The 25,588-nt window shown below is 37.6% G+C and overlaps 5 protein-coding genes across 7 annotated transcripts; 3 read left to right on the forward strand and 2 right to left on the reverse strand.

Annotated features, from left to right (window-relative positions):
* Window positions 1-3,196: 3,196 nt before the first annotated feature.
* On the forward strand, window positions 3,197-6,034 carry LOC110419010 (BTB/POZ domain-containing protein). The gene is made up of 4 exons (XM_021431863.2): window positions 3,197-3,829; window positions 4,318-4,463; window positions 4,668-4,786; window positions 4,949-6,034. Exons 1-4 carry the CDS (start codon window positions 3,711-3,713, stop codon window positions 5,549-5,551), a joined length of 987 nt encoding a protein of 328 aa, XP_021287538.1. The 5' UTR covers window positions 3,197-3,710; the 3' UTR covers window positions 5,552-6,034.
* A 1,242-nt stretch (window positions 6,035-7,276) lies between these two features.
* On the reverse strand, window positions 7,277-10,332 carry PHOX2 (Octicosapeptide/Phox/Bem1p (PB1) domain-containing protein / tetratricopeptide repeat (TPR)-containing protein). 2 transcript variants are annotated; one of them, XM_021431862.2, is made up of 2 exons: window positions 10,114-10,331; window positions 7,277-9,567 (listed from the first exon to the last, which is right to left on the reverse strand). In XM_021431862.2, exon 2 carries the CDS (start codon window positions 9,496-9,498, stop codon window positions 7,591-7,593), a length of 1,908 nt encoding a protein of 635 aa, XP_021287537.1. In that variant the 5' UTR covers window positions 9,499-9,567; window positions 10,114-10,331; the 3' UTR covers window positions 7,277-7,590. The 2 variants fall into 2 exon arrangements, with proteins under 2 accessions (XP_021287537.1, XP_021287536.1); XM_021431861.2 differs by having other exon boundaries at window positions 7,277-10,332.
* Window positions 10,333-11,904: 1,572 nt separating this feature from the next.
* LOC110419184 (subtilisin-like protease SBT5.4) lies at window positions 11,905-17,583 on the forward strand. Its single transcript, XM_021432115.2, is given in 12 exon segments — window positions 11,905-12,061; window positions 12,265-12,374; window positions 12,475-12,572; window positions 12,752-12,916; window positions 13,465-13,500; window positions 13,503-13,572; window positions 15,264-15,801; window positions 15,887-15,984; window positions 16,075-16,320; window positions 16,399-16,513; window positions 16,603-16,816; window positions 16,903-17,583. Coding segments are annotated over 12 exon segments (2,310 nt in total). The 5' UTR covers window positions 11,905-11,977; the 3' UTR covers window positions 17,439-17,583.
* Window positions 17,584-18,557: 974 nt separating this feature from the next.
* Window positions 18,558-20,204, forward strand: LOC110419463 (RNA-binding KH domain-containing protein). 2 transcript variants are annotated; one of them, XM_021432529.2, is made up of 2 exons: window positions 18,558-18,794; window positions 19,283-20,204. In XM_021432529.2, the coding sequence occupies exon 2, from the start codon at window positions 19,316-19,318 to the stop codon at window positions 19,985-19,987; it is 672 nt and encodes a 223-aa protein (XP_021288204.1). In that variant the 5' UTR covers window positions 18,558-18,794; window positions 19,283-19,315; the 3' UTR covers window positions 19,988-20,204. The 2 variants fall into 2 exon arrangements, with proteins under 2 accessions (XP_021288204.1, XP_021288203.1); XM_021432528.2 differs by having other exon boundaries at window positions 18,558-18,789.
* A 217-nt stretch (window positions 20,205-20,421) lies between these two features.
* DDI1 (ubiquitin family protein) lies at window positions 20,422-24,826 on the reverse strand. The gene is made up of 15 exons (XM_021432344.2): window positions 24,606-24,826; window positions 24,487-24,519; window positions 24,051-24,178; window positions 23,548-23,773; window positions 23,262-23,327; window positions 23,051-23,113; window positions 22,914-22,958; window positions 22,563-22,624; window positions 22,174-22,267; window positions 21,930-22,022; window positions 21,760-21,829; window positions 21,543-21,613; window positions 21,285-21,342; window positions 21,023-21,048; window positions 20,422-20,742 (listed from the first exon to the last, which is right to left on the reverse strand). Exons 1-15 carry the CDS (start codon window positions 24,669-24,671, stop codon window positions 20,614-20,616), a joined length of 1,230 nt encoding a protein of 409 aa, XP_021288019.1. The 5' UTR covers window positions 24,672-24,826; the 3' UTR covers window positions 20,422-20,613.
* Window positions 24,827-25,588: the final 762 nt, after the last annotated feature.

The following is a 25,588-nucleotide window of genomic DNA, read 5'->3' on the forward strand; positions in this document are numbered from 1 at the left end:
CAGATGTATGGGTTCTCTCTCCAAAGGATAATGCCTTATCCCCTTATTTGTCGCTGTTCTTTCCTGAATCTGTCTTTGCCAATAGCATTGGGAAAAAAACCTAGAGATCATTGACGAAGAAGCTATTGTTCATCATTGTAGTTTACAACAATCAGGGAAAGGATTCACATTAAAGATGGAAACAGTATTTATGCCTTCCAAATTTGGTTCCAAGGCAATTAAGTGAGAGAATAATTTGAAATGTCACCCCGAGATGTCTTGAGAGTATTCATTGGGCTAAAGATAAGGTTTAGGCTGATCCAGCCCACTTAACATCCTACCAAACCAGTTACTTCCAAACGGCAAATCTGGAATGGTAGTTGATGTTTTGGCAAACAACAAGCAGTAAACAACCAAAAAAGTGCAGAAATATCAATCAGTTCTTTACTAAATTTAATCCTGTTTTGTTAATGTAGGCTCATCAGAAAATGTTCTTAGTTGAAGGCAACCTGAAGTCTAGTACCATTGAAGCTGAATGCAAAGGGTTATCCATAACAAGAACAATCTATAGAAAACCGCAGGCTGTCTGATGTACAAAAAATCTCCTGTTGCCCCAGTTCCTGTTGCTGGTTGCTTGGTTCCCATCATTCAAACTTCAAAACTGCAGACTCGATCCTGTTATGCATTCCTGAAAGCTATATCAGATGGTTTTTTTCTGTTTAACAAGCAATCAAAACTATACAAAACAATCATGAAATTAATGGTCAATTGCATCGGATATGTTTACTTCAGGAATTCCGGATATGCTCAATTTCTAGATAACCGACCCTTTCAATCATTAAAGAAATCTACTAAATCATGTGACAGACAAAGAAAATGATTCTAATAGGTGAAAATTGTTGTGTGCTCGATCTAAAGAAATGCATTCATTTGATGACTATGCGTCTATGACATGAATTTAGCTGCAACACATAGCCTGTCCATCTGCTCTAATTAGATTAACCAAAAGTTCAACCAGGCCACCCTTTGTCAAATACACGTCATTAAGCTAAAATTAATTAGTTTGACAAGTGCATTCGACAGTCGCCATGTGTCACCCAGACTATCCAAGTACACCCACCCTTCAAACTTTGAACAACAAGTTGATAGCAAGATTATGAAGCCCCACAACCCAATTGTCTTTCTCAGTGTTTTATCTAATTGAATGTCACTTTCACATACTATTGTCTTTATTGTTAGGTGATAATATAAGATTCAAGAGTGTGGGTTGTTTTCCTTTTTATCAGAAGATATTTAGGATTCATCTAATATTGATCGAGAATTAAGATTTTAATATGTTTGGGAGATACTTATGAAATTAAGACAAAGGATTAGTAGGTCCAAAACCAAATTTATTAAATAAACAAATCACGTATAGTCATGCTGAGTAAGCAATACAAATATAAGAACCAACTGTATTCAAGAATTCGATTAAGTAATAGGTGCATGATCTCATTTAAAAAGTAAGATTTGAATTCTTTTTTATCAAATCAAAAAATATATGAATACCATTTATATTATCTGATTTCAAAAATTTTTTGTATTTATAGAAAAATGATACAAATATAACAATAGACTCATATTTCGAGAGTGACATCCACATACAAAAAATAATCATGCTTTACCCCACCTTGTAAATCTAGTCTTATAATACCATTAAACTAAATTTAGTCATTAATTAGGCACAAATCAAGAAACACTGTAGAATCTTTTATTTATAGTGCAGTGGCATTTGGTGATGAGGACTCATCATGCGATTGGTCACAGAAATAAAACCAAATAAAGGTTGTTGAGAGTAAAGCTAATCTTTCTATCCATAGTAGTTTAAATCTTTAATTCTAATGCCAATTTTCCCAATGGGGTTTCAGAGTTTATGTCATTTCCTGTTTAGCTAGCCACCCTTGTTAAAAGAACTTACACACACGCCCAAAAACTCTAACCAATGGTTCAGTCAAAGTGGCCTTAGAAATGACGGTGCAAAACAGCAGCTGTCTATCTATCAATTATGTCATATTGAAAACTGAAATGCCCTAGGCTCCCAAATAAGTATCCTACTGTACACTGAATTAGTGTAAAGGAAAGAAGGTAGAAACATCAGACTGTTTACGAGTGGGCTATGCCTATCTTTCCTGGCTATGTCCTAGGTGTATGGCTGAGATCATTTGAGATGTCTTTGTTCAGATTTCTTGCAAGATTGGGATGCTTAAAGGATTCTTCCATGCCTGTCCCGCAAAGATACCTTTCTTGTCTCCCCAGTCGAAGAGGAAAAATTGTGTGTTACACTAACATCAAGAATAAACAAAGAAATCAAAGATTCCAAGCCAGTTGCTAATCAATGCCTCCATGGCCATTTCCTTCTTTGGTTGATATAAAAAATTGCCCACTTGCCTTCTCCTCCTGCCTGTTTGTTCAAATGATTACAAAACCAATACCCCATTGCTTGAAAGCATGTACTTCTTCCTGTAATATTAAGTTTATAATCGATGTACATGGTTTTTATTCGTTGGTGACTGTTTTTCCATATTCATATTGATATGAATATATCATGTTAAGCTAATTAACTTTGGGGTAATCTTACTTAATCAGATGGGGACTTGATCTTGGCTACTCTTTATGATTAATGGACACAATGTTGAAAGATAAGGTGAGTGACCTCATCTGCAATTTGATGCTTACACATAAGAATCTTTGGTGTGCTAAAGGCTTTATTAGTTTACTTGTCCTTTTCTTTTCTTCCCGACCTCCCTCCCTTCTTAATTTGGGCATAGGCAGATGGATTGATTACAATTCATGATTTAACTTAAAAAGGACTACGTATTTATCTTTAAACCTCCCCTCAAGCAAAAGCCATTCTTAAACTGCAACGAAAGCTTGCTAACTCTGTTCTGTATTTTTTAAGAATTTTCGGTTCTTTTATTGGGTTTTATTGACATAAAAACTAAGAAGAAAGCGAGGGAAGAATGCATGACACTGATCCAATGAATGGGAGTTGAATTGGGTGCACGCCAATGCATGGATGGCCTAGAAATGAGTGTCAAAGAGGAATAGAATGAGAATGGATTGCAGCTGACAGACAAACAAATAAAAGAAAGTATTAGATTCTTTGCTTCAAAGCACCAAAACTAATTCCTCCAGAAACAACCACAACCCCCCGCGCCCCCCCCTCCCCCTTCCCTAGCGAAATAGTAGTTTACTTAGAAATCCCATAATGAGAAACCATCCAAGGACTCGACCAAGCCAATAAATAACCCCCACGCGCCCCTCCCACCTGAATTTCAGTGCAAAATCCAACCAACATTTCACCAAATCTTCCTCAAACTCTCTCTCTTCCCCTGCCAATACGATCATACTTCACCATCACTAGCGTAAAGCAACACCAACGGCCTTGTGTACCTGAAACCTTTGAAATAACAAAGGAAAAAAAAAACAGCAACAACCCTTCAAACTTTGACATAAACTTCACCAGTTCTCTCCTGTCTGTAATCTTTTCCAGGCAACACACAGCAGTGTTTTACAGACAGAAGAGAGAACTGGGTTGTTTTCATTTTTCTTATTTTTTTTTTGTTTAATTCAAGTATTTATGTGGAGAGAACGATATTGTAACAGTAAACCTGGGAAAGTCCGGGGAGTATTTCTTCGAGGGGATATTTGATTGCATCCATGAGATCACTGCGGCCCTCGCTTTGTCTAGGATGAGCGAGTCTGCCTATAGAGTCGAAACCACTGCTCGCCTTGCTCAATGGAGGATAGACAATCTTGCTTCCTGCACTTACCGCAAATCCGATCCTTTCAAGATCGGCAAGTGGAATTGGTCTGATTGTTTATCTTTAGCTTCCTTCTTTCTCTCCATCTGTTTACAAAGATTCAAAAAACAAAACTATGATGCTTTGATCACGCATTAGTTTGGCTTCTCGTCCCTGGAAATTTGGATACAAGTCCCTGCATTTAGATAACCCTTTTAGGCTTGTCCTTTGGTTTGTTTCTGTTTTTCTGAGTTTCTAGAATTTGTTGTTGTTCATCATGAAAGAATATTGCAGAATTCTCAATTTTAGCAAGCGTGTTCTTTGTTGATCACTTTGACCCTGGTTTATGTCCCTGACAAAATCCTGTGTTGCACATTGGTGAAACTAAACTGTTGAAAACTTTTAAGGTTTGAGTGAAAGTTTGATGTTTTGTTTGGTTGCTGAAAAAGCATGCTTTTTTTTGTTTTTGTAGTATTGCAAGTCTTTTATGGCTTTAGTTATGAGGGCAAAGGAACCTCGTTCTTATCTCTTCTTGCTTCTTTTATCTGGATTCAAGGCATTTGTCGGTGGAGAGGAACAGGGTTTTGTATGTTAAATTGTACCCGGAGATATCAAATCTAACAAGAGAAAATCCTCCAATTGCTTCCTTCATCATCCGCGTTGTCTGCTCTACAGGAGATCGAAGGGCTTTCACTCATCCAGGTAGATGCTGCTTCTGCAAATTGATCATTTATTTTGAGCCACCAGTTCATATTTTGATGGTAAAAAGCATATATGCTGGTGAATATGGAAGAACTCACATGTTTTTGAAAGCATTTTCTGATTGATTTTGGTTTCTGATGCTGCTGGAAAGTCACGTCCTCTAAGCTAAGACAATTAACTTCGATCTGATTCTCTGTTTTACAGAAATAACAGACAAACAGCTGAAGATCAATGATGATTTCGTCTGGCAGATTGAGGTTCCTTTAACAGGGAAATTCATTATTGACGTTGAGTTTCTGGATCTGAAGACTGCATCTCCAAACGTAAGTTCTCATCCTGATGTTTCAAATCATGAATTTAACACTGCTGTTCAAGGTCTCTTGTGGAAACTAATGCTGATGAGAGTGAAATCTAGTGATCCGAAAGAGTGTGTTGTTTAGCATCATACCTGAATTAACAATTATGGTTTCGCTGTTCATTGACAGGGTGGGGAACCTTGCTCCATATGGGCTGAAGGGTTCACACAAAAGCAATCAAATGCAACAGCTCTTGCATGCCTTGGTCGAATGTTAACAGAAGGCATCCACACAGACATCATCATCAATGCTTCTGATGGAAGCATTGGAGCCCATCGTGCAGTTCTTGCTGCAAGATCACCTGTTTTCCACAGCATGTTTTCACATAACCTGAAAGAGAAAGAACTGTCAACCATAAACATCTCTGACATGTCAATTGAAGCTTGTCAGGCTTTCCTCAGTTACATTTACGGAAACATCAAACATGAAGAATTTCTGACTCACAGACTGGCACTTCTCCAGGCAGCTGATAAGTATGATATCGCGGACTTGAAAGAAGCATGCCACGAGAGTCTCCTGGAAGATATTGATACAAAGAATGTTCTTGAGAGGCTCCAAAATGCAGCTTTGTATCAGCTGCCAAAACTGAAGTCCAGTTGCATGAGATATCTTGTGAGGTTTGGTAAAATATATGATATTCGAGATGATTTTAATGCTTTCCTGCAATGTGCAGACAGGGAGCTGATAGCTGATGTCTTTCATGAAGTTCTAAACACCTGGAAAGGATTCTAAGATTCCACCATTGTGTAAAGAACAAAGGAAGTATGTTTAAGGCAGTGGTATTTATAGCGCCCCATGAAGATTTTAGAGTGCAGGGTTTCTGTAAAGATGATTCTTTTGTTCAGATCGAATTCATGTCTCCATGTACATAGGTATTGGTTTCCTTTGACATGAACATACTATCCTTGATAACAGAAATTCAGGAATACAATATGATTTGGTTGAAACTTGAAAATTGATTGATTTATACTGTGATTTAGATTTTGAGAAGGATTTTACTCAATCAGTTCTGTGATGCCCGAGATAAATCATCACAAAAAACACTCAAATCTATCTGAAAACATCTTTCATCCAAGGATATGAATACAGGGTCTGTCTGCTTTGATTGCAAATGCTAATAAGTCAGCAATGAAGGTTGAAACTTAACCATTGGTTTCTATTTTCTCGATTGCTGCTTTTAAGATTCACTCTTGATTATCTAACCAAGCATTCTTGACTATCTAACCAAGCACTAACTAAACTATGTAACAGCTGAAGAAAAAAACATGGAGACAAAACATGCCGGTACACAGCTTGACCACTTTGCAATGAATGCAGCCATGACTTTCCGGCCTCCACATTGAGAAGTCATTGACACGATAAACTCACATACTCTTTAGTGGATTTTGGCCTAGACAAGACTAAGACTAACCAACTCAAGAACCTTAATTTTATTTATAAATAAACTGTCACCAAGTCAAAAGAAAAAGCCACCATGTTGTCATAAATGACAAGTAAATGAAGGATAAGGGTGCAAACACCAGAATCAAATGGAAAACCTGGCCATGTGGTCTAGCGGTTCACCTCCCAGCCTTAAGAACTGGGTTTTCTTCCCCGCCAGTTCAGTACAGAGGCTCCAATCGTAGCAAAACATGCAAGATGGGTTCTGTTTCTGAAAAAAGTTTGTAGCCATGATCATCAGCAGATGGCAGAGGGCAGATGGATAAAGAAAATGTCTCTGACATGTGAATTGAAGTCACCCCACTTGCTAAGGAATCACTATCGTGAGGTTGTTTCTATCTTTCCTACATCTACATACATACCAGCTCGATGAATGTAACCATCCTTCACTGTCATAGAAGTCAAAAAGACCTCGACCTAAACCTTCAAAGTCCATACCAGCTCCAACTAAGAAAAGGGTTAACAGAGCTGACGCTGAGAGCAATGAGGTTGCATTAAGAACAGCAATTGTAAAGATGTAAGAAACAGAAGCACCACGTCCACAAGTCAATACCAAATAGATAAATAACTAACAAACCAACTCAGAGAAGTCAGCAGAATGATCACATGCAGAAGAGTTTGCTCTTCAGAAGCAGAAATCAAGCTTCTATTGGAAGGATAGTAAAGTTTCACCTTCAACAGTACGTGAATATCTACTTGCTAGTTGACAATCGAATATTCTAGCGATAATAACTGAGAACCTCAGAATATGGAAAGACAGAGAGAGAGAGAGAGAGAGTGAAAGGGAGTGGAACAAGAACAAGTTTGCGTAACTGGGAATATGGAGGGAATATTATTAGCATCTTTTTTTGCCTTCTGCTCTTTTAAGTTGAATCAGTCCAAGGCTTAAAAGCCCATCATGACATGAATCTCGAGGCGGAATGCAGAGACCAAAAGATTTCATCAGGCCCATACATCAACGTTACATTGAGTAAATGAATTACAAAATATCAACATATGTCGCGTATGTTCATCAAGTAAGACTCATGTGGGATTTAAATTAGATCACACAAAGTTGCTTATTGAAAGACTCATTGGTATTGCCAATAATCTTATGACAAAAAAGAACGAAGGTCCCTTTAAAGGTTAAAACAGAAACCTTAAAACCCAAAATCTTTCAAGTACAACACTCATCACTAATGGGCCCCAAATTTTCATTTGCAAGGAAAAAATCTCGACACTCCCTTCCTGCAGCTGAGGTAAAAAAGCACTTCATTTTGCAGCTCATACACAGGATTGTAGAAGGTGAACTCACCAAAGCCATCAAAGTGACAGGAAACATCAACTCTATATCACTTGTCAGATGTTTGTTTCACCTCACTGCTGTCTGCTTCACCAACAACCTTCTTTTCACCACCTTCCACAGCATCTACATTCGAGCAATGGTTCTTCAAAACCGTAGATATGTCAGTTTCAGAAGCTCCAGCAAGCTTGAAGCGCTCAACAGCAGTATGCAGATTTTTTTTCCAACCATCCATTCCTAATTTGCATTCAACTTGGGATCGTTCAAAGAGCATGTTGCCCCAGAAAAGATGTATTTGTGATCTCATCACAGCTGCTTGTTCAGCTGCTTCCTCAGCTGAAAGCTCACCCTGACTACCAGTTCCTGAGAGCTCACTTTCAGCACCACTTCCAGGTTTCTTCCTCCTCTTCAACAATTCCTCCTTCTTACTTGAATTTGGATCTTTCAACTCATTTACTCTCTGCTCCTCCAGCTTCTCCCACATCTCAGTGGCAGATTTCATCTTCTCCTCCGCACTGTCAAAAAGTTGAAGTGTCTCTGCAGGATCCCAGCTTGAGAGATCTATTTTTTTCGCAAGTGCAAAAGACCAATTAAGTTTGGCCATTTCAAATTGCTGCTGTCCCAGCGCCAGCAGCCCTTCATAAAAGTCCGGCTTGATTAAGAGTGCTTCCGCATACTTCTCTCTGGCCAAAGAATACTTTTCCCTAACCCAGTCATAAGCCACTTGAAGTTGTGCTGACACGACCTCCTTCCCAGCAGACTCATCTAAGGGAATCCGTTTCCTTGCAGCACACATATGAACATTTCCCCAATTAAAAAATGCCAATGCAGCCACCTCCTGGAACTTGGCAGCAGCTTTGTCAAAGAGGATTTGAGCTTCCTCACTTGTAACCGTCTCCTCAAGTGCCTCTGAACAGAGCTCCATCCCAAGCTCATGCAAGTCAATATGAGCATCAGGGTCAATACCCACATGGGTGCGGAAAAGCTGAGCAAACTCAAACAGCCAATCATCCATCTCCACTTCCTTGCACTCTGGATCTTCTGAAGCCCCTGCTTTTTCGTTTGAAGCTTCTTTCTCTGCTTTTTCAATATCAGTATCAACACCATCGGACACAGATTCACCAAGAGATGAGTGAGACCCACTTTCATCTGCCTTGGTTCCCTCACTCTCCAAAGGCTTTTCCTCGTCTTCTTCTGGCAATGGTGGCTCCTGCTCTTGACTTACCTCAACAATGTGCAATCTCAACATCCCAAATCCACTGGTTTTATCTGCTTCTGGCTCTTTTGGAAGAAGAGCTTCAATGGAAGACTCTGCCAATCTGAGTTCTGCCGTAGAGGTAATTGTTACCAAATCTCCATCATTATCCTTATACTTGATCAAAACTGACTTAGATGAAGGAAAACGTTTGCTGACAATCTCTCTTAACACTTTGAAGCTGCAATTAACTGGCATTTGGGAAAGCCTTATGTCATGATCATAAACGAGTTTTAATGGCCTCCATTGAACTGCCTTCTCCGGAACCTGCCCACGGACAGAAGCAGAAAAAGACTGTTCTCTCTGGCCATCCTTATTGATATTATCGGTTGCTTTCAAAGAACCACCCAAGGGCTTCAGCACAAGTTTTGGCAACTGGGCCTTATTCTCAGGACCATTTTCAGTTGCTAAATTGATTTGGTGCTTCTCCAGCTTATTCATTGGTGATACAACCGATCCTCCAGGAGGTGATACTGCCGTCTTCTTAGGCACCGGGCGAGCAGGTAAACAAGGCCCAAGGCCAGCAATTGGGGCACCACGAACAGCAGAAGCCCCAAGTGCAGCTGGGGAAGGGCGGCTCTGGAGGTCCTGCTGAGCCTCCTGGCAAGGACCCAATGCAGTCCTTAGTCTCCTGACAATCTCCAAAGCATCCTTGTGATTGGGGTCATCCCCCAACAAGAGCTGCACATCCTGCATCGCCATTTCATACTTCCCTATGGCCTCAAAAGCCCGAGCCCTCCTAAGAAGAGCTCGAACAAAGCGAGGCTGAACCTGAAGAGCCATAGTACACTCAGCAATGACAGTGTCATAATCGATAGGTTTCATTTGCATCAAACAAGCAGCTCTATTGCTGTGAAAGACAGCTCGATCAGGGTGAGTTTTGGGGATAAGCCTAAGAGCATTATCATAGTGTTGAAAAGCAGCCGCGTAGTCCTTATTCTGAAACTTCTTATTGCCTTCTTCTTTGAGCTCATGGGCTCTCTTCAAAAATATTGAAGAGTCTAAATCAACACCACCATTAACATGTGAACTAGTTGTATTAGTGGAATTATTATCAACTGAAACCTGGTTTGAACTACCCTTCTTTCTTCTACCTCCTGATTTCCCCATATAATACAAAAGAATGAAACTTTTCCTCTTCCCTCGCTCTCTCTGTCTCTCTCAGTCTATACCCCTCACACAAAAAACTGAGGAATTCTATTTCTAGTTTTATACAATATAAAGCAGAAATCTTTGAAACTATAACTTCAGTTTCTAGCCAATAACAACTTTGGGTTCTGTGATAGAAACAGAGAGAGAGAGAGAAACGATACTTACAGAAAATACTTAACAAAGCTGAGAGCTTGCTTTCTTTGGATATTTCGAAAAATGGGATTTTTCTTGCTCAAGTGCCTGAGAGTGGAAGAAAGGAAGGACAAAGGCCTTTGATTGAGAGACAGAGAGAGAAAGGAAACGGAAGATGATGCCTTTGGGTGGTTTTGGAGATGTTGAAAACTCCAAACCCTAGAAGCGAGAAGATTAGCAGCATCAGTTCCTTCCTAGCCGCAAGATTAGACTACTGTTGTTGCTATCAACCTTGCATTTCCTGGGCCTGAGATCCACCTGAATCCCACTGTCACCACGTGGCAGGCACCCAAAAATTAATAATAATATTTGCTTCGGTCAATTTAGTTAATCGGATAATGTAAAAACAAGGATAAAATACATTGATTTACGCAACATTTAGCTAATTCCAACCGTCTAAACGGCATTATATTTTGCATTATATTTGGTTAAAAAAGAAAAAAAAATTTAACCAAATTAACCGTGTATATACCCTTATTAGTCATGGAAATAATTATTTTTTTAGAAAATATTTGAGACTACCAAATAATAGAAAGAAAAAATTTAAAAGGCTTGCAAGCATAAATAAACTGGTTTCCTTGAGCCTATATAAAGCCCATTGGGCCTTAACCCAAGACCAAACTCCGAAGACCAAAGCACAGTAGGTTCTGTTCGGTTTGTTTCAGATGGATATGGAATAGTGAAGCATAAGGACAGACATTCTTGTTTCAACTAAGTAATACGATTAGATTTAGGAAGAGGCCAAGGCCCAAAAAATGGACCGACCGATTAAGTAAGATTAAAATATTTTATAAAAAAGTTTCGATAAAATTTAAATAATAAAATTAATAGTTTCAATAAAATTCAAATAACAATCATAAAATATCTATTACTAAAATTCGATTATAAATAATAATTTTTAATATTAAATTTTGATTTAATATTAATAATTGGATACAAATATTAAATGTTGATTTTTAATAAGTTTGTATAAGATATAAGTAGTTAAATTTTAATGGGATTCAGATTTGGGTATCCCTCTCTAAACTGCTTAAACAAGTAGCCATGGGTACAACCTTATCAACTTAACCATGCTATGGCTACTAGCTTTATAAAATTAATTAATAATATGCTCTAAATTATCAATTTATAGGTTGTACTTACCTAGTCTATATGTATATGCTCACAAAATTGTATCCCTTTATTTATTTTCCTAATATACGTATATAATATAATCTATTTAATAATAAAATCTCCTTAAATATTTCCTAATCAAACCTTTCCAAGTTCACTTTTTACTAATTATAATTTCAACTAAATTGACTTTTCTTGTAGCATTAACAAATTTCCACAAAGAATATTTTTGGAGTATTCGAGCTCCATTTAATTTGATTTGATTTTTATTATTCATAAATTGATTTGCAAAATATGTAAATATTTTTGGAATTTTTTAAAAGACTTTATATATAGAAAATTTTCTTATAATTACCCAACTGGTGGCCACTAATTTGGGTATTAATTAATTAAATTTTCACATAATTAAACACAAAAATAAAAAGAAAAAAATTTAGTGATTCACAAGAATTCCAACCAAATCACAACTGTAAACAAAATAAAATGTAATCTGAATGAATATTTTTTTAAAAAAATTGTTAGCTCCTAAATCAATCCATTCCCTAAAAAGTTGCTTGCACAATGGAAGAGTTTCAATGCAAATTTGTTTCTAAATACAAGCAAAAACAGAGTTTTAAAAACAGGGGAAAGCAGAGCTCTTTGTGTGTTTATTTGTTATACTTTCTTCTTCACAAAGAGAGGTGAGCAGAGGAGAAGGGAAGAGAGATATTTCTAAAGCAAAGCAATGAGGCTTTCAATCCTTTCTTCTTTGCTTTTACCAGTGTTTCTTTTCTCTCTTTTGCAGAGTCCCACTTTTGCTATCAAAAAGGCGAGCACCATCTTCCATTATTATTTTTTTTTTTCATTTGAGAAAGTTATTGAATTTGGTTTGCTTGCTGAATTTTCATTGATTCTTGGTACCAGGACTCATTCTGGGTTTATCTTGAAACTTCTGTAGAGTTTCGAGCTTCAATCTTTTCTTGTTCATAATGTAGATAAGTGTTTGACTGGAAATCTCTTCTCTGTTTTCAGTCTTACATAGTGTACTTGGGAGAGCATAAACATGGTATAGAGCCCACAGCGGCTGACCTTCATCAAGCGACGAATTCTCATTATGATTTGCTAGGTTCATTCGTCGGGAGGTATAGAGTTTGATACTAACAGGACAAGAGATTCTCCGTTTTCCTTTTAAATGCAGAATAAACTGCAATTCACTGCATTTGCTTCAATATATTTATGCAGCACTGACAAAGCCAAAGAGAAGATATTCTACTCGTATACTCAAAACATCAACGGTTTTGCTGCTGTCCTGGATGAGGAAGAAGCAGCAGAGATTGCAAGTAAGAAGTTCGATTTCGTCTAGCATATTTCTAAATTCTCACTGTTTTAATGCCGACCGTATGCAGCCATCTTTCCAGTTTCCGCCTCTGTTTCTCCGTTTTTTCCTTTGTTCTTTCTGCTGTTTCTAATCTCAGAATCACTCATGTCAATCATTGTTTTTTCTTCTTGATCAATGCAGAGCATCCGGAAGTTGTGTCGGTTTTCTTGAACAAAGGGAGAAAGCTGCACACCACACGGTCATGGGATTTCCTCGGATTAGAGAATGATGGAGTCATCCATTCTTCCTCTATCTGGAAAAAGTCAAGGTTTGGTGAAGATACAATCATCGGAAACCTTGACACAGGTTGAAACATTTCAATCCCATTCTTGGAAACTGAACGATCCCCATACTGTTTTTTGCATGAAAAATTTTTGGGGTTTCTGATTTGATGTTGTACACGTTTCAAGCTCAAACTCAATTTCCATCACATGACACTCTGAAGTTGACTCTCTGATAATCTGCTAATTCTGTCTGTTATTGTTTTGACTTAATCATTCTACAATTAGTAGAAATGATTTTTTCCCAATGAATTCATGGCAATTTTAGTGTTAAAAAACCAAAACAAATTGATCAAAAGAACAGCTTTTTTGAAAGCATATATCAGGTTGAAAGACCAGCTTTCTGTTAATCTGCAGATATACATAATCATATGTGTAAACATATATCCACTCTGACAGTGGTAGGGTCAGTAGCTAATAATTTTTGACTGCACATTCTTGCTTTTGCCATTCTTTTTGCTTTGTGTATCAATGATGTGTGCCACTGTTTGCTTGTCAATTGCCATAATTTTTGACCCTTTATTTTTTTGGGTGCAAATGCTTTTCTCTTCTGTGTGACGGGGTTGTGCCTAGGTGTGTGGCCGGAATCGAAGAGCTTTAGCGATGAAGGGATGGGCCTATCCCGTCAAGGTGGAAAGGATCCTGTCAGAACGATCCTGATGATGGAGTTCACTGCAACAGGTTTCATTCTGATTCCCAACCCCCCCCCCAATTTTTACTTTAAAGAATTTACCTTTGGTGAAAGCTTGACTTTAAGGAATGAATATCTGTAAAAAGCCTGCCAAATCATTCAATGCCAAAATGTTTGTTTGTTAAAGAAAACGAGTCCTCTCCTTGCTAAATTAGGAAACTATAAGTTTTTACCGGACAGATCAATTTATAAAACAATTGTATATATCACTATAATGTATTTCCTTCTGTATATATATATTATATATATGTGTGTAATAGCAAGCTCAATTATGAGGTAAAGTTTGAAAGAAGAAGGGCCCATTCCTTAAAGTTCATTTCTTTTTGTCTTTTAAAGTTGTCTAACTGGCCATGCTTTTCAGGGTATGCAGTGATAATGGAATTCATATGTGAATCTCACATTCTAGGGAGTTTCTGAAAAATTAAAAGAAAAAATGTTTCCTAATTCCCTTTGTCCATCATTGCATTTCATAAATCTTTCCAGCCAATTTGATTATCTAGGTGCCTAATCTTCACTACTTCACATGAGGTTTATGCTAATTTCTAATCCTTGTTTAGTGTTTAACAAGATTGATACTTTTGGTCTCATGATGTTTTCATTTACACACCACTTATGTATGTATGTATGTATGTATGTATGTATGTATGTAATTGAGTGGCAATTTGTTGTCTTAGATCCGGGTGCATTAGTCTTTAAGCAGCTTGAACTAGGATCTAGGTTTTTGAAAATGACATCTTTTCTTAGAATAAAATACTAGGTGGTCTCTGCTGCCTTCTGCATTCATGCACATGGCTTGATTGTGTATGTTGGTGAAACCATTTTCTTTTCCAGTTTCAAACCCAAGTTAGACAGTTAAACTTGAAAGGCAAACCTTCAGCTCTTCTCTTTGTTCTTCAAGTTTTATCAGTGAAAGTTATGGCAGTTTTCATGTTTTGAAGCAAGATCCCTACCCAAATCTCTCTTACCATGTGTGTTTATGCTAAGACCTGAAAGCTAAAGTTCAGGCGTTAACAATGCCAATCTGATAAGACTAGACTTAGAATCATAACAAAGTGATAAAGTTATTTAATCATTGATTGTTGTAGGGATAAAGTGAAGGCCAAACTTATCCTTTTTCAATAATAAATTGAGAAAAAAGTAACAACAAGGGAAAGGAAGAGCATTCTCTTAAATATTGAGAACAGAAAAGATTAAAGCAAAAGGGGAATAAGGACATTTTCTCTTTGAGTCTATGGTTTTCTAAATATCCATTTTGAAGGCCCCCCAGGGTCCTCTTTATTTTCCCTTTGATGCTCTCCACCATGTCCCTTTTTATTTTTTGTTTTTCTGATCTTGATGTTGACTACAGAAAGCATAAAGTGAAGTGCCTATTGTGCCACCCTTTAACCTCCTATTTCTGTATATATTCTCTTGGTTAAAAGTCAATATCCAAGATATTACTTACACCATGGCTGCTTGGGCTTGTTGGGCTAGAGGGTGTATAGCAATTTATAACTTTAGCATCAATGGTGACGAGAATTCCACAATGTGAAATAGTTGTGACCAGGAGAGTTGCGGCTGGTAAACAGCACCTAGTGCGAAGATGATTTAACAGCTTAGGGGAAGGCTTGGTTAAACAGCTAAGCCTGTTGTCTTGGTTCAGATGATTTAACAGGGTGCAATTTTGTTATTGGAAATGCAGGAAGCTGATCGGAGCAAAGTACTTCAACAAAGGTTATGCAGCTTTCCTTGATGGTAAACTCAATGCCACCCTCGAGACTGCAAGGGACAACCAGGGCCATGGAACCCACACACTATCAACAGCTGGTGGCAGCTTTGTTCCTGGAGCAAACGTATTAGGTTTTGGTAATGGAACTGCAAAAGGAGGATCACCAAAAGCTCGTGTGGCTGCTTACAAAGTATGCTGGCCCCCCATCGATGGCAACGAGTGTTTTGATGCAGATATCCTGGCTGCCTATGATGCTGCAATAAGCGATGGTGTTGACGTGCTTTCTGTGTCATTGGGTGGTGAAATAGCTGAATTTTTTGAAGATGGGACTTCGATTGGATCCTTCCATGCTATGAGGAAAGGCATTTCTGTGGTTGCTTCTGCTGGCAACGACGGACCAGATCCAGAAACTGTAACGAATGTGTCACCCTGGGTGTTTACCATTGGTGCTAGCACACTTGACCGGGACTTCATCAGTTATGTTGAACTAGGCAACGACAAGCGCCTCAAGGTATCTTTTACAATATATTTTAACAGGTTCACTAATTTAACCTTTGCAATGGTTTATTACCTGTTATAATTGTATCCGCTGCCAGGGAGCAAGCATGGCTATTTCAAGCTTGTCTTCTAGGAGTTTCTATCCATTGATCAGTGCTGAAACGGCTAAAGCAGCCAACGCATCAGTTGCAGACGCGTAAGCATCATACTCTCCACCCTGTGTACTCATAATTCTACATCATTGATCCCATATATATATATTGCCTTGCTTGTGCTTTTTCTGCAGTATCCTCTGTCAGCCTGGAACACTTGATCCCAAAAAGGTTAAGGGGAAGATTATAGTCTGTGTTCGAGGAGTCAACGCAAGAACAGACAAGAGTCAGCAGGCTCTTCTTGCAGGCGCGGTTGGAATGATTCTCGCCAATGATGAGAAAAGTGGAAATGGAATTATGGCAGATCCTCATTTGCTCCCAGCTTCACACATAAGTTTCACTGACGGTGAAACTGTTTTTGCATACATCAACTCAACCAAGTAAGCTCCTCTCTTACTTTCTACTTGAAGTTCCATTGCTTCACTAGCCAACTCATTCTGTTTATGAACTTATACCAGGAAGCCAACAGCATATATTACTCCCGCGACGACAGAATTGGGTTCAAAGCCTGCTCCTTTTATGGCTTCTTTCTCTTCTAGGGGACCCAATGTGATTGAAGCATCAATCCTCAAGGTTTGCGATAATGGCAACTCATCAACCCTTCGGGTTTGCATCGATACTTCTTTTCATGTCTAATATTTCTAATCTTTATTTCGTTTCAGCCTGATATAACTGCACCAGGAGTGAGCATCATTGCAGCTTTTTCTGAAGCAGTTGGGCCATCTGAAGAAACATCTGACAAACGTAGGATGCCTTTCACCAGCATGTCTGGAACCTCCATGTCATGCCCCCATGTTTCTGGTATTGTTGGCCTTCTCAAGAGCCTCCACCCTGACTGGAGTCCATCAGCTATCAAATCTGCAATCATGACCAGCGGTATATACAAGCTCTTTTTCTCCCTACTCCATTTCGTTCTTCACGTATTGCCCAAATTTTCCAACACCAAATTCTCATTTTTGCAGCAAGAACAAGAGATAACACTGGGAACCCGATGCTTGATTCAACCAACAAGAAGGCAACCCCGTTTGCTTACGGTGCAGGACACGTGAGACCAAACCGTGCAATGGATCCCGGTCTTGTCTACGACTTAACAGTTGATGATTACTTGAACTACTTGTGTTCCCGTGGCTACAATCAAAGTATGATAAGACTGTTCTCAGACAAGCCATACACTTGTCCCAAGTCATTCAGTTTGTCAGACTTCAACTACCCTTCCATTTCAGTTGATAAGTTCAGTGGCTCAGCAACGGTTAGCAGGAAGGTGAAGAATGTTGGTTCACCAGGGACTTACAGAGCCCGGGTCAGATCACCGGCCGGCGTTGCAGTTTCAGTCAACCCTTCAACTTTAACATTTGAGAAGAAGGGTGAAGAGAAGAAATTTGAAGTGACATTCAAGGCAAAGAGTAATGGACAGCCTGCAGGCTATGTATTTGGGCAGTTGATTTGGTCTAATGGTCATCACTACGTGAGGAGTCCTCTCGTGGTGAAGCACAAGTAGATTTGGTGAAATAGGGTTGATTAATTAGGGTTTGATCATTATTATTCTCATTCCATTCTTTGGGAAAGATTAAACAAGAAGATGGCAATTGTAATGACATCAATTTCTAGTAGGTAATAAGAAAAAAATAGAAGGTTTATTCCTATTCTTGGTTGAGTTTTTTCCCTCAGTCTATTAATTGCCTACGTTTATTATCAACATGAACTTGCCTTTTCTCTTGCCTCAAATGCTGGTGAAAAGAAAAGGAAAAGAGTATACAACATCTATAATATGAAAAAATTGTTTCACATCAAGCATATGACTATACATAGAGTATACCATTGTGTAGCAATGAAAGTAACTCGGGACAAATGAAAATAATTTCGACGAGTAGCAAAGTGTATGAGTTAGTTTCATCCTTAAAATGTTCTTGAAGAGTTTGACATGCACGATGATGGTTCAAATATGAAAGTATTATGAAATTGTCTCATAATGAGTATACTACTATATACAAGTAACACAGTCTATGGGTTAGTTTAGAATATTTTTGAAGAGTTTGACATGCATGGTGGTTCATAATTTCATATTACATATATGATCATACAGTATGAAAGTAACTCGAGACGAGTAATAGATTGTATAGATTAGTTTCATTCTTAGAATATTTTTGAAGAGTTTGACATGCATGATGGTTCATATATGAGAGTAATACTGACTCATTAAATAAGAGTAAGGCTAGTAAAACTATATATTACCATCATGAGTTTGGATAATACATGTCCTAAAATACTCATCACTTGAATATGATTATAAATAATAAGTACAAATTTTTTATCAGATTTGAGTAAAATATAAATAATAAAATTTTAATCGAATTTGGGTATCTTAAAATTAATTGATATCCGTTGTAATTATAAAGATGTATTTTAGTAAAATCTGCAAAAAAAATATTTATTTTAGTAAAATCTTCAAAAAAAATTATTTATTTTGGAAAACCCAACATATAGCCCACAGACCTTTCAGAATGGGCCATGGATGAATCATTGGGCCAAATATTCTTCCTGAGGGAGAAAGGAGTCCAGCCCTTTACATGAAAGCCGAAACTCAAAAAGGGTAGTTCGGTAAACACTGCTAGTAAGTTTTAGGGTTTAAGTCTTCTACTGCTACTGCTTCTTCTTCCTCTCTCGTTGCCTCCACCTTCTCCGCTTCTCTGCTTCCGGCCAGGGTTAAGAGAAGGGTTATCTCCTATTTTTTTGAGTACCCAAAGGTCTTATTCTCTTCAAAAAGTAGAAAGCTAGCTGAAACAGCCTTGTTGTCTCTGTGTTTGAAGTCCAGTCCTGCCGCCACCCATCTCTTCTAACTTCTTCAGCAGGTCAGGTCAACGTTTTCGTCTTTCTATTTCTCCTCCTTAAAGTTCATGTTCTTCTGCTGATAATTGAAGTTGAATGATTTCGGATTCATGTATGGGTAGTCATGCTTCCAAATTTGTTGCCTTTTGTTTTGACAGTATGCAAGTTTTGCCCTTTTGGGCTCTAAAGTTCTGATGGTTGTGTCGTATTCATGCTTGAATTATGTTGTTTTTTTTATTATTTTTCAGTTGGGATTGGTTGTTTTAGCCTTAAGGACTAGTCTTTTATGTTATTGAATTGATTCATTGGTGAGTAGAATAAGATTTACTGCCTCTTTTTAAGATGAAATCGATGCCTTTAACAGTATTCTTGTAGATGTAATTTGTGATTTCATTGCTAGTATGATTTCTTGATGGTTTGAATTTATTGTTTGATGCTGCAATTTTTTTTCCCATGATTTTCTATACTTTGATCTTCAATCATAACTTGAACTTCTTGTAATTTCCTTTCTTACAGACTCCAACTAGTTTGTGTTGAGATAGCAGAAAGATGTCTGCTGAAGCAGCCGCCACCATGGATATTGAAACCTTGCCTTCTGAACCTAAACCTGAATCCAATTCATTGCCACCGAAGCCAAAGTTTGAGCCCCTGAAGGCACATGAGATGTCTGACGGTCGAGTCCAGTTTAGAAAGGTCTCTGTTCCACCTCATAGGTATTCACCTCTCAAGAAATACTGGATGGATATCTATACACCAATTTATGAACAGATGAAGATTGACATCCGTATGAATCTCAAAGCTCGGAAGGTTGAACTGAAAACAAGATCAGATACACCTGACATTAGTAACCTTCAGAAGTGTGCAGACTTTGTCCAGGCTTTCATGTTGGGTTTTGATGTTGTGGATGCCATTGCTCTTTTGAGGATGGATGAGCTATATGTGGAGTCCTTTGAAATCAAGGATGTGAAGACACTTAGAGGAGAGCACTTATCTCGAGCTATAGGAAGACTGTCCGGGAAAGGTGGTAAAACAAAGTTTGCTATTGAGAACGCTACAAAGACTAGGATTGTCATTGCTGACTCCAAGATTCATATACTGGGATCGTTTGCCAACATCAAGATTGCTAGGGATTCTCTTTGCAGCCTCATTTTAGGTTCCCCTGCTGGGAAGGTTTACTCAAAACTTAGACAAGTTTCTGCCAGATTGGCAGAAAGGTTTTGATCGTGTCCTTTTTTGTAATATGAATGAGATTTTGTCAAAAAAAAAAAAACCGAAAAAGAAAAACAAGATCTTCCCCAGGATAGAATGTTCTGAGTATTCTTTACAGAGTGTAATTTTGGATGAATTTTTGACTGGGAGGCTTTGAGTGAATCATCTATAAACTTCCATTATAATGTCTCGTTTGGAATCATACAATGAAATTTGTTGTATTGATGATTGGTGATTGTATTCCTTGGTGTTGCAGTATTTGATTTTAAAAATAAAATGCAGTATGGTATAACATTCTGTCACTTGGATTGTTTTTTAGCCATTTAAGATAATCATACAGAACGTACCTGGCATTTCAGGATTATAGTCATGTTAGCTAAGGAAACCATTAAACCAACACTACTGCAGAAATAACAAATATTCAGCTTCAGGTGCTCCATCAGCAGTTAAAACAAAAAGGAAAAAAATGTTTCTTTCAATGAAAATTCAGTTTCTTTTGAATTGCGACACTTCCTCAGTTATGTATAAACAATTCAAATCAAATGGATATCAAGTACAGGTTTATCAATGTGTAAAAGTTTGTCATTTAATAATTGAAATCAAAGTTATTTCTAAAAATGGAAATTGCAAGTGATTCTTCAGCCTCCAAAGAGAATCCCAGCAGCCTGCTCTTCATTGCCATCACTTAATTTAAGAGCTTCTATCACCATTTGTCTTGCAAACCCCAGCTCAACAAGCTTTGCAACTTTGGCTTCAAAATCAGGTCTCTGCAGAAAAATAATAAGTATTTTATTAGAATTTGGGTCAATCATTGAACCTTCAGGCTTCAGCTCAATCAAAATGGGTTATCTACTGCTGTATACTAATTGGCAACCCCCCACCTTGGATTGCAATGAAGCTAAGAATGAATTCTCAAATTTACAGTGTGATCAACTTGAAGATATATAGAAACGGAATCAACTTCATCAGGTTATCAAAATACAGCTTAGAGAAATATTCTGTATAGAAGCTAGCAAGGTGTAAAAGAATTGTTCAGAGCAGACATACCTGTGTCACATCACCTCGTACACCTCCTGGGAGCAAAGAAGAAAAAGAAGGAAAGCATTTCAGAGGCAAAGTCTGTGAATATGAATCACTTACAAAGTGCTTTCATAACACCTCTTTCAAGCAATAAAACCTTGCTTAAGGGGAAAAAAAATTAATGCTGGAAGTATGTACCAGTTAAATAATAAAGTTGCATTTAGATGAATTTTGGAACAAAAGCAACATGAAAGCATGCCATGACAAGAGTCAGATGACAACTACTAACCAGAAGATTGACCTCCAGATTGCAAACTAGGATTCTTCTCTGTTATTCCAGTTGTTGCCTGAAGAATCACAGAAGATCAGTGGCAAAAAAAATGCTAAAATGCATCTCCACTACCTAAAGATCAGTGCCAAACTAGGAACCGTAGATATATTCCCCACAAATATGGGAATTCATGGAAGCAACATAATTCTTATGTGGGATATAATTTCACGGTAGCAAAGACTCAGATAGTGCATGGCAGATACATAAAAGACTTACAGTAGCTCCTGAGCTGGATGCTTGCTTCGAATACCTTTCTTCATCAAGAAAGCGAGAAGGTATGTCCTTTTCTGAGAAGAGTAAAGACTTTAGTTAACTTCCATTATAAGGGAAGAAATCCAGTAGCACAAATTCAGAGAAAAAGATTGACATAATGACCACATGGTAATTCTTAACTCTGAAACAATGGCCCAATATAATGATTAAATTCACCAACCTTGCAAAAATGGTACAGATACTTCTCCTCCTCCAACTCTAAGAACATTCTCCTTCAAATCAATAATACACTGCACATATTGCCCAAGTAAGAATTATATGAACTTAAGGAATGTAAGCACTAAACTGGACAGAAATGTCACATATTAAGTCACGTCGAGATGTAGCTACCTGGTGTTTACGGAGCATATCCAATCCAAAGAGAAACTCCATATTGGGAGAGTCCAGAACCAAGAAGGAGCAAGGATAAAATATATTTCCAATCTACAAACATGAGATAAACCAAGAGTAAGCATAATGAATAAGTGTATGTTCATGTTAGGATTATTTGTCAAACAAGTTTCATAAAAACCAACTGAAGGAAAAAAGAAAGTTAAGACATAATGTTGTTCTAGAAAACCAGTACACATCCTACCTTGATTGGAGCAACATGTATTCGTCCCAGTATCTCTGATTGGCCAACTCCATGAGCAATACCTTTATATCTTTGATCTAAAAGCCTAAGCAATCTGGAGGGGACAACACCAACACAGCAAGGACAAGGCCATCGATTTTAAAGTCTTATGAAGAGACAAATATAATAGCATGACTAACTAAGAAATGGAAAGGAAACATTCAGTCAGCAGAATCCCCTTTTCATGAGAAAAGCCAGACAATAATGTTAATTACAAATCCCCAACACCTTCGGCCACGTACGAAGGAGGGGGAGGAATATTTCAGTGATTAATTCAATTTTGCTATGATGACTTATATAGCAAAGGCATTTTAGATATGCGAAAATGAAAAAATGTTTATAGCACATACCCACACCGCTCAGCACAGCTTTTTGAAATTATTGTTGACTGTGCCCCACTATCAACAAATGCCTGAAAAGAATGATCAAGTAACAACTTCAGTAAACTTCTCAGAGTCCAATATTCAACATCAAGGTATATATGAACAGAATAATACAGAATCTCAACTATAACCTTATATAAAAAATTGCAAACGAGATTCTCAAAGTGGAAAAGAAAGGATAGTCCCATGATGTACATTGTTCAGACTCCTTAGAATTAAAAGAGAATGTAAAGCAAAGGGTTTAATGGAACCTATAGGCTTTAATCATATAATGATGACCCTTGTTAATAAATATACAGCACAAGCTACCGTCTTTACCTTCAATGGGACACCATTAACCTCCATGTCCACGTACAACATAACCTGATTAGTATGAAAAGAAACACTAAATTTTAAAGAGGAAAAAAGTAATAAAATTTAATAGGTAAATTCACAAGGGAAACAAGCCTACATACCACCCTTGCAAAACCTTCAGGATTATATTCCAAGGCAGCAGCCCAATTCTCATCAATCCCTTTCTGCATCATGATATTGTCCAGAAAAATGAGAGATAATTACAGAGACAAAACAATCTTTGTCAAACCATAAATTAACATATGACACATTTCAAATGCAAATAATTGGTTCACATTAAGTTAGATTAGTAGAATGTTGCAGAAAACTAACCTGACGAATGGCAGCTTCAATTTTCTTTTGTGCTTCAACATCAAAAGGATCAGCCTGAAGAAGAGCCTATAGTGCAAAATCAAATAAATGTGTATCAATTACAGAGATGATCAAGACAATATAATTTTATCATAAGTATGATTATGCTCTTTTAGAATCAAAAAACTTCTCGATAACTTTATCAAATTGGAATATAATGAAGTGAAACACAAAGAAGTACTGTTGTACATTTGACCACTGATACACAAACAACTAAAGGCACAGACAACTAGGAGAAGCTACTCACAAGTTCCTCCTCCTCTTGTCGTCGCAATTCAGATCTTTGTCGATGACGCACTCGCAGAAGGTCCTGCAGTTTGTTAAGATCATTTCCGACAACAGCTTGTGCAAATTCAGGATCAGTCTGAAATAGTTGTCCAATTAGATTAGAATCACGTCGAATGTGTTGCTGGAAAGCTCCAGGGTTCACAGCAGATCCATCAGGATTGAAGCTCAAATCATTGGCAGATGCACTGCAATGATTCATAACAATCCAGGTCAGTTCTGGATAGATATAACTTGCACTTTAACTGGCTGAAGGCTTATCCTTTCTTTTCATTTACTTTTGATTCAAGTTTCAACAAAATCAAATATGCTTATATGAGCAAAGCAAATTAACCACCTAACAAAATGAAAAAAATACTAATTCATTGGCCAACTCCCTAACATAATAGGTGAATCTTGAACCTTTCAAAAACCGATAGTGACATTAAAGATCACACTACAGGAAGCAATATGATAATGCATCACCTAGAAGCAGCACCGGAGACCATCATGATTAAATCCTCATCCTTAACACCCAATGCACTCAATTTTTCAAAGTTCTTCATTTCCCTCCCATTGTACAGCAGTTGCTGCTGCTGTAGCGGCACCGTAGTCTGCCCATAAACACCAAACACGCTCTAACCAATCAGCATAAGCTTAGCTCCACAGTCAACTCTTAAAAATCCAAAATTTATAAAGAAAACCATTGAAGAAAACCTTTTTTTTCAAAGTAAGACAAGGAAAAAAGTTAATCTTTTATCAAGTAACGTGAGCTAAAGAATCTCAAACAATTAACTTTCAAAAAATCCTAAACCCTTTGAAGAAAAGCAAAGAAAGAAAACAAAATGCTCACAGTTAATCCCAAAAGGATTAACTTTATTGAAAAGGAAGCACAAATAACCAAAGGGTAATGATCTCTGACCTCCACTTCCAGCAAAGCTTTCAAATTTTCAACCTATGAACAACAAAATTAAAAAAAAACCTCAGCAAAGATAAAGAAATTCAGAATAAGTACAAAGATGGGACAAAAGGGTACTTAACAGTTTCATGAGGATCAACATCTAAGCTAAGGATCTGTTCATCTGCCGTCATTACAGTGATTTTCATCTTGGGTTTTGGCTTTGGATCTTCTGTTGCTCCTGCGTGTGTTTTTCCCTTGTTGTCGGGTTTAACTTAGTGTTAAGTTTTGGACGTTTAATAATATAAAAGGAGAGGACTTTACCTTGTTTCACTTAGACTTCTTTTATGCTGTTGTTCTTATCGAAGAGTTTCTGTTCTGTTCTGAATTTTACTTCGTGTCGAAGAGAAGCAGGTGATTTGATTGTCTACATTCCAGAGTAGAGTTAAACGCTTACATGGCTTTTCCCTATTAGTTGAATTTGTGCTATCACTAATATAAGTTTCACGCTTCGATACGACTATTTTCTTGGGTTTGACCTTGAGGTCGCAATTAGACTTAATTGTTACGGAATCTCAAGTTTAAGTGGTAAATTTTATCAAGTTAATTTTTAAGAAGAGAATAATGATTAGGTTTAAATTATACTTTGACCAAGCTTTGATCCTGTTCACATCACCTCTGAGTTCCAACTATGATCAGCTTTGGAAACTTGACTTTATGTAGTAAGTTTGGGTGGAATTTGAGGTGTTTTGGTTGGTATTTTTGGAGTAAGTTTGATCATCATCAGCAGCGGCATCTCACATCGTGCTTTAGAAACATATACTTGTAAAGAAATCATTTGAAACCTCATGATTTAATCCATGGAATGTCTAGTTGAGGCCCTGAAGCCTCAAGTGTGCATGCAAATCCCATTCACCCCCTTTTGGAATATACCACCTCCCCACTTCTCTTTTTGCTGTTCTCATTTGCTGCAAGAAGGTGCACCATATACTTGTAAAGAAATCATTTGAAACCTCATGATTTAATCCATGGAATGCCTAGTTGATGGCCTGAAGTCTTAAGTATGTGTATGCATAGCCCATTCAACCCCTTTTAGAATGTACCACCTCCCCCCCTTCTCTTTTTT

This window comes from Theobroma umbraticum, unplaced genomic scaffold, assembly GCF_002168275.2.
Source record: "Theobroma umbraticum cultivar Fairchild unplaced genomic scaffold, ASM216827v3 scaffold_67.0, whole genome shotgun sequence".
Classification (NCBI taxonomy): Eukaryota; Viridiplantae; Streptophyta; class Magnoliopsida; order Malvales; family Malvaceae; genus Theobroma; species Theobroma umbraticum.